Consider the following 15,238-nt stretch of genomic DNA (forward strand, 5'->3'; position numbering starts at 1 on the left):
GGTGAGCTACTTATTATTGATAATATGAATATTTGACAGAATAAAACTGGGCTCCAATGAAAGATAACGAGATCTATAAATGATGAAACAATTAAGGGCTTTTTACTTATGCCTCCAATATGTAAACTGCAGTCACATATATTCTGAAATGGATGTCTATTCCAAATATAATATGTTCAGTAATAAAACTGCACCAACATGTGAAGTTTTCTTTTCTGACAATGGTTACAAGAATCGACACAAAAAATGTGGTTCACAAAGGGAACAAGAATATCTTGCAAACAAAAATGAGAATTAAAGATCACAACAACCAAATTTAAGAAATCCTATCCAAATAAATAATTATAAAAAGTACTGTAAAATATTAAGCAAAGTGGTCAAGCTATCAGCAGAAGTTTATATTGCAGCTACAAAATCAATCAATTCTATAACGAACTCTGAACAATCTTCGAGATCATCATAAGGGTGAGACAGGTGTCAATTGTGCCACTAAACCTGTAGATTTTATTTTAAATATTAATTATACATGCTTTGCAAAAACCTTCAATTACCATTTCATAAGTTCTTCTGAACAAATAGACAGCAATGGCTCCTTAGAAAGTGCCATGGAAATATTGAAACACCATTTTCTCAAACCTATAAGTGCGTTACATATACCCCCCCCCCCCCCCCCCAATATCCAGAAATGAGGTTAAAAAGCCACTGTCTCAGTAAATAGTGAAGTATCATCAGATGCAGGTAATACTTCCAGCAAACTGCTAAAAGCCTGTTCTGATTGGTTATACAAAGTTTTAGCAAACATATTTAATGCTTCTATGTATCAGGGTGACTTCCCAGGTGGAATGAAGCCTGTTATAGTGAAGCCACTCCACAAAGAGAGAAACACAACAGAGGTCAGCAACTACTGGCCTCCCTCTCTCTTGATCACAATCACAAAGTCCTCGAGAAAGTACTGTATTCCAGAATTGTGATGCACCTCAAAAACTCTTTGATGTCATCAGTGATAGTTTGCTTTCCGAAATGGTACGTCCACAACGGAAGCCATATTTCATTCACAAATGAAGCACTGGAATCCCTATATTTAAAAAATGAAGTTATAGGGATATTTTGTGATCTTGTTAAGACATTCAAGTGGGTGGGCCACAAAACACTACTCAACAAAGCATGCCAGTATGGCATCAGACGGACAGTGGGAAAAATTCTACTTCTAAGACAGGAAGCAAATAGTATTAGCAGACTACAATATTACTGCACCTGGGTGTGAGGGAGCTTCTGTTAACTTATCATCAGTTTTTATGGTTATTTAGAAGTGGAAGCACTGGACCTCTTGATATTATATGTAAAGTTCACCTGAAGGCGTTGACAGTGCAATGTGTTTTCCTTAGTCATCACTCTACTTGTTTACAGTAAGATCATTCCGTGTTTCTGATAGCGACTACAGCAGGCCAAGTGCAACAATATCAAGGCTGTGTAGTAGTTTGTGATGAAAGCAACAAAACAGGTGAGGGACAAGTCTGACTGGGCACTTTACTTCATGAAGTTTATTAAGGATCTGTCATTGGCCCACTGCTGTTTCTCGTATACATAGTTTACAATCCTGCCTACTAGGAAACCAACTGAATGATCACAATACAAGAAGGAAAGTGATCTCAAAAATCTAACTTTGGTACACAAGATGTAAGTATTCCAGTATTAAAATATTTAATTCACTGCTAAACTACAAAGCCTACGTTGTAACACTGACATTTATTTGGAAAACTTTTTAATCATTAGATGAGTTTTTTTAAATGAGAACTACAGACATTGTAAGCATATACACTGGTGTCCAAAATTAAAGCAACAAACAGAAATTTTGCAATGTTGCATTTATTTTGCCACAAAACGATATACACAGCTGATAGTAAAGCAGAAAAATGTAAAAAAAAAAGAAAAAAAATTACAGAACATAAACAACTGCAAAATGCATAATAGTAGACAAAAATGTTCTTCGTTTTTCCCAAATTAATGGATTTGCACACACATTCTGACAACTAGTTAATGTGCTCAGTATGGGTTGTGGCAGCAATACAGGAATGACAACAATGGGACATGCTGTGAATGATGTCATCAATCTCTTGCTGATGCAATAATGCCTGTTCCTTCTCCAGAGCTGCTCATGAGACTTGTAAAGTGATTGGTGGAAGCTGATGTGACGCAACCCGTCTCCCCGTGCATCCCAGACATGCTCTATGGGATTCAAATCGGGTGATCAAGCAGGCCATGCCATGGGTGCAATATATCTGTTTCCAAGAAAACATCGACCACCCATGCTCAATGAGGTCGACCATTATCGTCTATCAACACGAACTCTGGACCACAGCACTTCGCAACAACCACACATGAGATCCCAAAATCTTGTCATAATACCCAACAGCAGTTAAGCCTTGCTAACTCACCCATACAGTTTCGTGAAGAAGTGTAAATGTGGTTAACATAATCCCTGCCCACACCATTAGGGATCTTCCTCAATATTGGTCTCTTTCCACAGTGTTTGAATCCCAAACTCAAGTTGCATGTTCCTTCCAGTTACAAATCCATCAAGAATCACTCTCCAGACCAAATCAGGACTCATCTGTCGGAAGAACGTTGGCTCACTGCTCGTCAGTCCAGGAGACTGACAACTACGCTCTAGAAGTTCCCTTCTGTAAAGACATGGCAGAGATACAGATACAGCTGCTCTCCGACAATAAACACCACTCTGCAGAAGCCTTATGCACACAGTTTGCCTCAATGCAACACGCCCAGTGGATGCTGCAGGGTCAGATGCCAGTTGCCGTACAGTACTAGTACGGTACAGTCATGCCCTTACAGCCAAATAATGTTTGTATGATTATACTGTGAATTAGACACACAATGGGGAAATTGTGGTATTTACTTTAATTCTGGACACCAGTGTGTGTGTTAACACTTGCACAATCTCTTTTACTATTTTGCTTCTGTTTCATTCTAATTTCATAATTTGTATTTTCCTTGCAACTTTTCTTTATTTTTTTTTAAAAATTGTATAACTGTATTATGTTCTATTTTTTTATTCCTTAAGTTATTCCATATCTTAGCATCAATGCATAAAAGGATCTATGGAATATGTACAAAAATAAATAAAAAATAACTACCTCTTCCTCTAGTAATAGAAGAAAAACAGAATCGAAGTCTAACTGATGGGAGACGTGAGAGTGTGTGGGCCTATCCATCATATCATCAAAGGGATCTGATGTGACAAACACAAGATAAAGCAAAAAACAACAAGAAACAAAATAGGTACTATAATGGCATCTCATTAGCAGGAAAAACACCCTACCAAAATATAACTAATTTGATAATGATTCAATTGTTTCTTTGGTGAAAATGCAAAATTAAGGGTACCGTATCAGGATTTGCAGCAATATGCAATCTCTTACATCACACTTCCTGACATGCTATATCAATAACTTACAATTCAAAATGCTGCATTTCTAGAACAAGTTCAGAGTATCACACCCACAAACTCTCAAAATTATGCATCAGAATGAATTAAAACTGGTGACACTGACTAAATACAATATGTCGGATGTGTACACTTCTACCACCAGCCAACTGGAACGCAGGAACATCGCATGATGCAAGAGCATAGCCTCCAGCATCCAGAATACAGTACTGACATATGATGTAGAATATAAAACAAATACGCTGAAACTGCAATTTTTGTTACACTTCTAAATACAAGCAATTGTCGTTCATTTAGCATCTCTCCATTAGTGAATTACTACTGGTAACTGATGAGGGGTTGTCAGTTCAACAAACTATCAGTATATCGTACACCTTAGCCTAATTACACTATAATACAATAAGAGGGAGTATGTAGACCTGTATCCACAGATGTTTCTTTTGTCCCAGATTTAATACTGTATTGTACATCTTTGTTAACACACTCCTCACTTCTTTGTGGACTTCAAAACTCAACATAAAATGCTTATCTGTGTCCATTGCTTCTGATATTGTAGGAATTGCCAAAGGTTTTGGCTCATCATCATCATGATTTCTCTGCCATCTGTGCTGCACTTCAACTGTCATGGACTGACAGACGGCAAAACCTTTGTCACATGCAACATATGCCTCGAAGCTAAGGTACATGGTGTTTGCTTATTGCCCCACTATTTGTTGCCTATTGTTCAGTTACAGTTTCTTCATTTCCCGCCATGATGTATTCCGTAAGTGTCCAATAAAAGCCAGTCTTTTTGAAACAGTTTGAGAGTGTGCTTTTTTGCAGGAAATTCAAGGCACTTCTTACAAAATACACAGTGTCAAAGATTATTATCTACCTCACTGTAATATGAAGAATGGCCAGCCTCTTGTATACAAGAATCTTTTCATTTCAAGCATTTTTAATACGTTGGTCAAATGGTTGAAGCTGGATTTTACAGCAGGGAAATACAAAAAAATTAAAAAAAACTACATTTATGTTATGTAGATACAATGAATCTTTGGAATTCACAGCACATTGGTGAGTGGTCAATAAGCAGCATGATTTTACTATTTCTAGCACCCAAACTTGCACCCCCAGGCATGCAAGAATAGTTCAAATATATGCTATCTTATCAAAAGTTGACATGTTTATACACATGGCTGTAGTACTAGTTTGAGGTTTATAATTTAAGCAGCAACCACCCTCAATTATGGTTTAAAAAATTTATTTAACTTAAACCATGACTGGGTCCCAGCAGGAAAGAAAGGAAAGCTGTACAAGCCATAAGAAGATGGATTTGTAACTAATCTGAAACTGGTAATAATTTGAGTTAAATAAACTTTTTAAAACCAAGAGTGTGGGTGGTTGCTCTTTAAATTATAAATCTTATAAATGTTCAAATATAGTAGTTGTTAGCTATGCTTTTGCATTAGATGAATATCGTCAGAGAAATGTCCACACATTTTAAAAGCATCATAGACTGTTCACCTTTCCAATTATTAGTGGCACCAACTTTTCTGTTCCACTTTCAGTACAACACAAAATATTTAGCCAACCTTTACTAAATTTCTACCATGGCAAGTCTCTCTTATGATTAATAGTTTTGTCATACAGAAGGTGAAAAAAAAAAAAAAGGCCCAGTCCACTTGCTTTAGAAACAACATCGCAACTGCACTTTTCTATGATTGAATTAACGCTTACGCTTTCAGCCTCACTTAGAACAAATTTAAAAGTTAAATTAAGACAGTTTTTAAACCTTTGTCCAACCATTGGATACTTTGAAATTTGCGAGACCAACCTTTTGTGGGAAACATATTGCTTTAGCATGAACCACAGTACCATCAATTGAAATATTTCAAGTATAAGGTGGTTTTAGTAATAGCACATTTTCCAACTGACCATGGTGTACTCATTTTCTTTTGCTGTTACCTCCTTTCAGACGAGCTGCTTTCAATTATTTTTTTATTTGCTCGCTATTGTATTTGATACTGATGAAGGGATTTCAGTTTTTGTGCAACATCAACAGGCTTCATGCGCGAATTTTTGTCCACTTCCTGAATAGTGTTCCACTTTACTTTTTTGTTATCTATCTCACTGTCTTCCATTTAACATTTCTATCATAGCAAACAATCAGTGAGAGGCACAAAGTTGCCGGCACTAAACAGTGCTGTCTCCCTGCGTGTTTCCTCAGTCCACAGACACAAATGTCTTACTCCATCCACTCCAAGAACTCTCTTTGGCAAAGTTCCAGCATTACAGTACAATACTGCCAAATTTGAATGTAGAGAGGGAGAAAATATAAACAAGTCATTTTAACACATGTTTAATGGAACTGATACTTACAAAAATGAATGCAATGTGTTGGAAAATGTGATAATGAGAGACATACTAACGAGATTCCCCTGTACATTAAAAATTGGTGTGTGTGTGTGTGTGTGTGTGTGTGTGTGTGTGTGTGTGAGTGAGAGAGAGAGAGAGAGAGAGAGAGAGAGAGAGAGAGAGAGAGAGAGAGAGAGACACCGGGGGGGGATTTCACCTCAAAGACACTATTTACAAATTAGTACTGGTCGATAGCAATCATCACTTGCCTGCGGATCTTCGTGCTGTTGTTCTCTGCACTGTAGGGGCAGACACGTTCTTTGGTGAGAACTCATCTTCTGAATATGCAGAAGCTTCGGAATCCTCACTGTCTGATTCCCAAGGGTCTTTCTTCTTTTTAGGTGACCCTTTGCCTTTGCCCTTGAAACTAAGTTTTGTTTGTTTTAAGTTATCTGTAAAAGACAAGCAATGATGTTTACATTATGATCACAATATAGCACACGAAATTCTAGTGAAAATCTGTAACCACACAAACCTTTGCGTTTCTCTTGGAGCTTCTTCTCAAGTACCTCTGGAGAGCAACCTACCCGGTCTTGCAGTGACCTACCATCAACTCCATTTTCAGGAGCATCATCATCTTTCTTTTTCTTTCCCTAGTGAAAATAAATTTTTAAGAAGTGAGCAATTTTTCTTCAAATATGGAAAACAATTTTCTGCAATCACACTACTAAATTATTATAATTCTATCAAACAGTACCATTAAACATTGCACAATACATAGACCTATAAGTGCAATTCACAATCTGCAGCTGCTACACTGACCTAAAACATAATATACTTTCTGAGTGATTAGACCAAGAATTAAATGAGGAAGTGTAGCCTTGAGAATAAAACTGGCTGATGATACAAGGTGTCCCACTAGCAAGAGGCCCCACAAACGTGTAATAATTCTGCTGAAATTGGACTGCGTATTTTGTGACATCTGATGCAGCAACACACTACTCAGCAACATCGTTTGACACAACAGTGTGTTTCCGTGCATCGCTGTGGTTGGAGTTGTGTTTACTTACAATGTATCACTACTGTGTCAAAGAGTGTGAATTCTTGTGAAATAATATTGGATTACATGTCAGTGAATGTTTGTTGAACAGTTTGGTGACCAGTATATACCATCTATGCTGCACACAAAAGTTAGTGATCAAAATGGTAAGCAGTTGAACAGTGTTGGTTCTTCATGGCAGGGGACGGTCACCATTATCAGAAGAAAAAGTGACTGACATGAAACAATGATTGTTGGCCTCTCCTGCAAAGTCTATTTGACGTTTATTTCCAGAATGTAGTGGAGCCCGTGTTACCAAGTTGCGAAGAAAGCTGGTATGTATCTGTAAAGGTTTAGAGTTGTTCAGGAACTAAATGTCAATCACAAAGACAAATGCATTACATTTTGCCATTGGTTTCAGCAATTTATTGCTCAGGGCCCAGTTAATATTGCAGTAGACATAATTAAGTGATGGGGTTCCACTTCTATGGCTATGTGAACTCTCAGAATACAAATTTGTGGTGTAATGAGATTCCACATGCACTGGTCACGCAACCCCTGCATTCATAAAAGCCAGCTGGTGTGGCCGAGCGGATCTAGCTGCTTCAGTCTGGAACCAGGTGACCGCTACGGTTGCAGGTTCAAATCCTGCCTTGGGCATGGATGTGTGTGATGTCCTTAGGTTAGTTAGGTTTAAGTAGTTTTAAGTTCTAGGGCACTGATGACCTCAGATATTAAGTCCCATAGTGCTCAGAGCCATTTGAATCATTCACAAAAGATTGGTGTGTTCTGTGCAATATTACAGTGTTGCATCACTGGAGAAATTTTCTTCGAGTCTTCGGTGACAAGTGCAGTTTACATTTAAATGTTTTGGGAATTTGTGAATCAGTTGGATGAACAAGAACTTACTCGGTTGGTACCAACAGGATGGCGCCACATGCCACATGTCTCAAATGAATGTGGCTGAGGCCGAATCATTTTTCCTCAGCAGAGTGATTACGAAAGGACTGTGGTTCCAAGGTCATGTGATTTAACACCACCTGACTTTTTCGTCTGGTGTGACCTAAAAGGCACTGTCTATTGGAACAAACCATACAACTAGGAATATTAACAAGAGAACATCATCTGTGAAGTCTAGGCAGTGACACCAGAGGTTCTGGCAGCAACATTTGAGAATCTGCAGTGTCGTGTTCAACTGTGTTTTAAAGTAGAGTGGAGTCACTTCCAGCACTTTTTGTGATTAATGTTTATTTCCCCATGAACAAAGTACGACATGTTCATTTGATTTCCTGATTTTTATGCAAAGCCTGTAAGTGTAATTTAAGTAAACATTTATGGGGCCTCTTCCAAGAGGAACACACTGTACGACTGAAAAGAGGAGGTAGGGAGGTCGAGTCGATTGATAAAAATGAAATAAAATCAAGATGGCTTAAAAATTAAAAGAATTCACTACAGCCCCTCCATGTGGAAAAGAATGCAGGTATATTACCATGAAAACCATACAAAATTAGCCTGTTTCATTTTTATTACACCACATAGTATACCAAGCACCTAAAATACTCTTGTAGCTTTTTAAAAATTATTATTGGTTCCAGGCAAACTAATTTCACCAAATACAATTTTGTTATAGAATAATACTATCCATGGATTTAATTACAATATCCTTATCAATGTGTCTACACACAGCTCTATGAACAAAGGAGTTATTACATTTTAACTGTGACGTGAGTCCAGCACTGCAGTAACTACACTATTTCACTCCGTTTGTTATCAAACGAGAGTTGGTAATGACAATTTTCACCACAAATTTTATAACTACAGTAGAGTTCCAAATCTTCACAAATATATACTATGTCCACAAAATTAAATGACTGTATCTTGGCAAAAGCAGAAAAGCATATAACCAAATATGACATTTTGTAAACTATAACTAAATAAATATTAATTAAGTTACACACAAATATGAGCAAAATCTTTTCATGCATACACGTTTGCCTTTGTTTTCCTTGACAGCGTCTGCCTTTTCCATCTTCCGAATACGGTCAGGATCAATCTTTGGTTCAATGCGCCTTCCATGAGGTGCAGGCATAGTATCAGGCTTTGCGTGGCCACCTCCACCAAGCTTTGCACTTCCAGCAGCTTTCTTGCCCTTGGCAGGCTTGCCAACAACACCTACTTCTGCTTCAGCCTTTTCCTTTGCCTCCACTTTATCCAGCTACAAAAAGGGAAAGAAGAAGATTTATATATTTAACAAACAAATCTGTATACCAATCCTAATGAAATCTCAAAATATTTATTATCTAGAAAATGAATGAGATAAATCACTCAATACCTGCTTAAAATTTTCTACAAGACAAAGTCTAAATCTTCTTCTTCTTTTGTGAACCAGGCTACGATGATGTCATTGAAATGTTGTTTATCTAAACCGACCACATCAATCATAAAGAGTTCCAGAAAAAAACTGGGACCAAACAAAATCCTTTACTTTTAATGACTTCATGCACAACTCCAAGTGGCACAAATTACAATAAGAACAATGAATAGAAATACTTACAGACCCCATAATCAAATATTTTCAATTCCCATTAGTGTTTACCTGCCTGCTGCACTGAGCAGAAAGTAATTTCAGTGATCAGAGAGAGAGAGAGAGAGAGAGAGAGAGAGAGAGAGAGAGAGAGAGAGAGAGAGAGAGGACCTCGCCACCCTAAAAATTCTTTCTTTTTTCCTTACAGCATCAAGTAATCAAAAACAGTTTAAGAAACAGATTTCTGCACCATACTTACAGCATTCCTCTCTGTATAATGTATTTAAATGTTGTTTCTACTTGATATCAAGTGTAAGTCAAACTTACCTGGGAGAAATACTGATTCTTTAACTGGAGCCCACCCTGCTGAAGAATCTGATCCCGTGATTTTTTTACTGTCATAGCTGAGGTTACTTTTACTGGAAACTTAAGATACTTGAAAGAGAAGGGCAAGTCTAGTTGTATAATAGAGATTCTTGGAATAAAGAGGACTTAATACCTAGCATTCAACTATCCTGTGATTTCAGTAATACGATAATTTAAGGTATAACTAAAAGTCTTATTCCATTATATAATCTGTGTGCCTTCCAAGTTCTATAGTAACATTACTGTATTCACCAGTTTTGGATATCATTTATAGGAGGGAATTCAGCTAATTTCCATGTGTTAATACTTCAAATGAGTGATAAGACTATCTACTCCTCTTTAAGGTATGTATAAGTGGTCCTTAAAGACATATCAATCACAGCAACACTAAACGAAGTTACTATTATAGGTTCTGAAAGTATTATTTTTGGGTGCAATGAATACTGTGTTGTACAATCAGTAGAGTGGGAATACTCGGGCAAATTGAGCGAAACATTGACTATAAGTTCATACGTAAATACAAACAACAAGGAAATCTTTTAGGGTTATCGGTCGAGTCATGGTGTTGTAAATGTTTTGATTAGCTTTCTACTTGGCATATTCAGAACTGTCATGCTCATATTAGGCTTGTTCCTTCATAGCCACTGGACCAGACACACTGTTGGCAGGCCAATGGTGTGCCAATCACATGCCTCCAGAAGAGATGTCATGGCTGGTAGCAGAAAGGGTTCCCCAAGCAGGGTGGAGGGTATTTCACCTGCTGCCTCCACTACTTCCACAGCAGAGCATTTTTGATGTATTTTTGCTAATATCATATCTTATGCAGAGCTGCTCCATTTGAGAATATTGTCACATACACATATTTCCACTTTCTAAGGATACAGGCACATGACATCTACAATTCATCTCACATGACTGTTCAGAACAAAGGCAGTGTTTGCATCAGCCAAACAAGTCTTCAGTGGCAGAGCACATCAACAGTGAAGGACATGTTTCTTTTTGAACAGACAAAGGTACTGTTATGCATCAACGGGTTCTGAAATATAGCAAAGAGGCAGTGGAAATTGGAGTACACAATGGTCATGCCCATCTGGACAGTTGTTTCGAGCTGAACTCTGCACGGAATGTGGTGTTGGCAAAAACACATCAGGAATGCTCTAATGTGAAAGATGTGGGGGTGGAGTGTGAAATAAACAAGCAGCACCAGCCTCAGCATCTGGAAATGACAGCTCTGCCAATGCCCGGCAATTTATATCTTGGTACATGCCACTATGTATGTGCATATCACTATCTTATGACTTTTGTCATTTCGGGGTACAGTAACGTGAATTACGTAATACAGGCCCACACAAATAAAATAAAAAAACCATGCTGTGGTCAGAAATCAAATAAAATATGAACAAATTCATTTCTGCACCATACCTACAATTCAATGAGAGGGTGGACACAATTCTGTTGCACATAATTTACCTTCAAAGCATCTTCACCAATGGCCTTTAAACATGACAACTGTGAGCAGATGCACCAGTTTGTTCGCATTTGCTTAGTAACACACGAACTGGGTTGTTAATTCCTTTGAATTGGGGGTGGGGCGGGGGGAGTGAGTGAGAGTGTGTGAGTGTGTGTGTGTGTGTGTGTGTGTGTGTGTGTGTGCGCGTGTGTGTGTCTGCGAGAGAGAGAGAGAGAGAGAGAGAGAGAGAGAGAGAGAGAGAGAGAGAGAGAGAGAGAGAGAGATCAGGACCATACGATAGGCTGAAAATGTCTCAGTATATTTGATCCTCTGATGATATGAAACTCGTTCACCCTCAGCGTCCTTCATATTGGAACTGGTCTAAACATGATGTAGCAGTGATTAAAGCACTGGATTCACATTTTAGAGAAGAGGTAGTCAAATACCGGTTCGACCATCCAGATTTAATTGTATGTGGTTCCTCTAAATCACTTAAGATTGACGCCACGATGGTTTCTCTGACGTGCTTAGTCGATTTTGTTCCTCATCCTTGTTCCACCCAAGCTCGTGTTGACTTCTCCATCCATTTACGATCACAGAAAATCACACTCCACTCTGAGGCCAATATTTTGTGACCACAGACCAGATACATAGCAATTCCTATTCTTCCTGGATAACTGAGTGTACAAATGTGATGATGATATAGCTTGTAATTTACCCCTAATAATTTTCCTTCATTGAAATATAATAAGAACTGGCTAAGCTCCAGCTTCAAGCATTATCCTGAAAGGTACTGAACTCAAACTTGTTAATGGGAACAATTTACTGAAAATTTTTGAGGAAAAATGTGAAGACAAAATGTGTAGTTCTTATTGTTAAATACCAGTTTGCTGCATGGGAGATTAAACATGGATGGAAGTAATTCCATATGCCAAGTGAAGTATGATAATCTCAGAAAATGGGTCAGTTACTTTTTGAAGCACAATAGTCATCTGGTGAAATAATGTACAGAATTTTTATTTGGCACTAAAGCAACTGCTTCATGCAAAGACTGGCCTCCTAAATAATTAGCAGCTTTTACTATAACAATAGCTGTAACAAACGACAAGAGATAAATGATTATCTCAAAAATGGATTACGATGGCTAAAATAATAAATGCAGAGCACTGAGTATGTTAATGTAGCCTACTTTTTGTGCAGCTCTGTCCTCAGCTTGATAACCTGTTGTGGTCTTCATTGTTCTCACAACTATCTGACTTGCAATGCCTTACAACTTTGAAAAAAAGTTTGTGACACAACTGCAAGAAAAGAAAAGGCCAGACTTACGTGTCCAGATAAAGTTACGTACAAAGCAATAACACAAGGATGACCAGTGTTCCATTTTAGAACAAATATTTTGGTACTTAGGCATTGAGTGCCTGCTTAAAAAAAATGACAGCAACACCAGACGTTAACTGGCTGTGTAACTTGTGCAGATGATCAGCTTCTAGTTGCGATTTGACGATCTAAAGCACAGAAAGGAGACAGGAAAATGATTGCAAGAGAAATAATACACAAAAGATGTCTAGGAGACAAATTAAAAGTTGTTACTTGTACAATGGTGCATACATTGCAAAAAGGATGACTACCTATAATGAGAAATCTTATGATAATGATTAGACGTGAAACCATTCGGGGTAGAAAAATATAGGTATTTAGCCGTCACGTTACACATAATGCAAAACTTCCTAGTCCACATTAAAAATGGTAGCAAAAGTGAAAAATCATGAATTTATCCCAAAACAGATTTAGAGTGCCTTTAAAGTTATTTAGAATACATCACACGTACAGTCTTGATGGCACTCCTGGCATATGGAGCTAGCGTTTCGGCTCTTAGATGAGGGTGGCAACATAGGCAAAGAAGTTACTAGTTTTCCTACGACTTACATGGTAGAACAACAGATGTCCTGATGGGCATTTTAGGGATGTTGCCACTTGACTATATTTTAAGATGTAGAGGGGAACTGCACTGGCTTTGAGTTAACAGAGAGAGAGAGAGAGAGCATCTGTGACACTGTGGACAATCACGGTGATAAAGTAGAAATAAGAAACATGAGAAACATGTTAATGACAGTGTAGGAAGGAGCGTGGGATAGCAGCAATACTGGAAGACGTGTTAACAAAACATTTCCTAGCACTGAGGAAAGATTATTGTTGCGGTTGCTTCGTCAGGAAAGAGGGAAGGAGAGGGAAAGACGAAAGGATGTGGGTTTTAAGGGAGAGGGTAAGGAGTCATTCCAATCCCGGGAGCGGAAAGACTTACCTTATATGTGTGGATGGATATGTGTGTGTGTGTGTGTGTGTGTGTGTGTGTGTGCGCGCGCGAGAGAGAGAGTGTATACCTGTCCTTTTTTCCCCCCTAAGGTAAGTCTTTCCGCTCCCGGGATTGGAATGACTCCTTACCCTCTCCCTTAAAACCCACATCCTTTCGTCTTTCCCTCTCCTTCCCTCTTTCCTGACGAAGCAACTGTTGGTTGCGAAAGCTTCAAATTCTGTGTGTGTGTGTGTGTGTGTGTGTGTGTGTGTGTGTGTGTGTGTGTTTTAGAAGAAGTCTGTTTGGCCAAAAGCTCACTTGTTTAGCAGCCTTTTTGTTGTGCCTGACCGCAAATCAACATCTCCACTACATGGTGAGTTAAAAAATAAAACAGTGATTTATGTGACTGTGGACAGTTTGCATCACCAGTCTATATCACCACAAAGTGTTGAATGCACAGAGTAACACAGGAAGAAAGGTGCATGCTGAAAGACAAAAGCATACATCACATAGTCACGGATAGAATATTGACTGATGTATTGAGCATACATGAAATAATCAGGGATAGAATATTTTGTGATGTGCTGAACAAGGTAAGTCAGAAGGTGTCATTACACGAGATGGAATTGCGGTTGTCTGGGAGACATGAAAATTTAAGAGACAAAACACGAAAATGTCACAGGAAAAGGAGGACAAAAGGCAGAGAAAGACAGGAAGGGCTAGCAGTACAACTGAAGATCAAAGAAACAAGTAGGGACAACATGAGATGACCGAACACTAACACCACTGAAGGGCTCTGTATGTATATAGCGGATATCACATGAACAGAACAGATGAAAGATTTTTAGTTATGTCCTGTAAAAGTAGTTCCTGAAGTCTAGAGCTGTATCAAACCAGTCTTTGGACAGAAGATCACAACAATAATAAAAATCTATTGAATGATGTCAGGGATGTGGATTAAACAGCAATCAGCATACTCCTCTGGTCTGATACACTGAGCATGCTATGGAGCGGGGACACACTGAGGAAGCACAGCACAGGAGATGGGGCGAATGGAGTGCCTATACACGGCAACCCTTGGTTTACGTTTCTTGTGCTGATACCATGATGATACTAACAAGGAGAGATTAAAATAATTTCATAATTTTGCATTATGTTTTAGAGACTTAAAAAATCGACAGCAGCAGATATAACAGCATTGTAGCATAGTGCTTAGTTCACCAGTCTGATGCGCAGGAGGGTGCCGGTTTGAATCTTTTCGGGTGCTTCAAAATTTTTAGTTTTTAATTCTTTATGAAAATGTTTTGATCATTTTTTTTTATTTTGTCCATTATAAATAGTTTTCTCGAAAGACTGTAACTGTGGAAAAAATGGGTTTGTTTATAAATCACTTTCCACCACCAGTCACAATTTTCTTTTATTTATGTTTCGTATGACACATTTCGGGAAATAAGTCCCATTTTCAAGTGTGTATTTCTTTGTACTATTCCATTGTTTTGATGTGTGCGCTTTGTTTTGTTGACGTTACTGCAATATATAAAAAAGGCTCCATTTTTATTTAGTTATTGATTTTTATAGGTAGTTAATGGCAAAATTTGGTAGAACTTGTACTTACAGTTTTCTTATGATCCATTTGTGTAGTTTCACACACGTTGAACATCACTCAACATTCAATACATTAACAAACCCCCTGTAATTTTTTTAAAATTAATAATCCTTTGCCATATAATTTTAATCACTGTATTAACTTTTACGAGGGTAAGTCA

At 38.0% G+C, this 15,238-nt stretch overlaps 1 protein-coding gene across 1 annotated transcript in view; it reads right to left on the bottom strand.

The window, feature by feature from the left end:
- LOC124789783 (DNA topoisomerase 2-alpha-like) overlaps positions 1 to 15,238 on the bottom strand; it is a 195,246-nt gene that overhangs the window by 29,018 nt on the left and 150,990 nt on the right. Inside the window, 3 exon segments of the mRNA XM_047257251.1 lie at positions 6,070 to 6,252; positions 6,336 to 6,453; positions 8,827 to 9,054. Of these exon segments, the coding sequence (XP_047113207.1) occupies positions 6,070 to 6,252; positions 6,336 to 6,453; positions 8,827 to 9,054 (529 nt within the window).

This window comes from Schistocerca piceifrons, chromosome 3, assembly GCF_021461385.2.
Source record: "Schistocerca piceifrons isolate TAMUIC-IGC-003096 chromosome 3, iqSchPice1.1, whole genome shotgun sequence".
NCBI lineage: Eukaryota > Metazoa > Arthropoda > Insecta > Orthoptera > Acrididae > Schistocerca > Schistocerca piceifrons.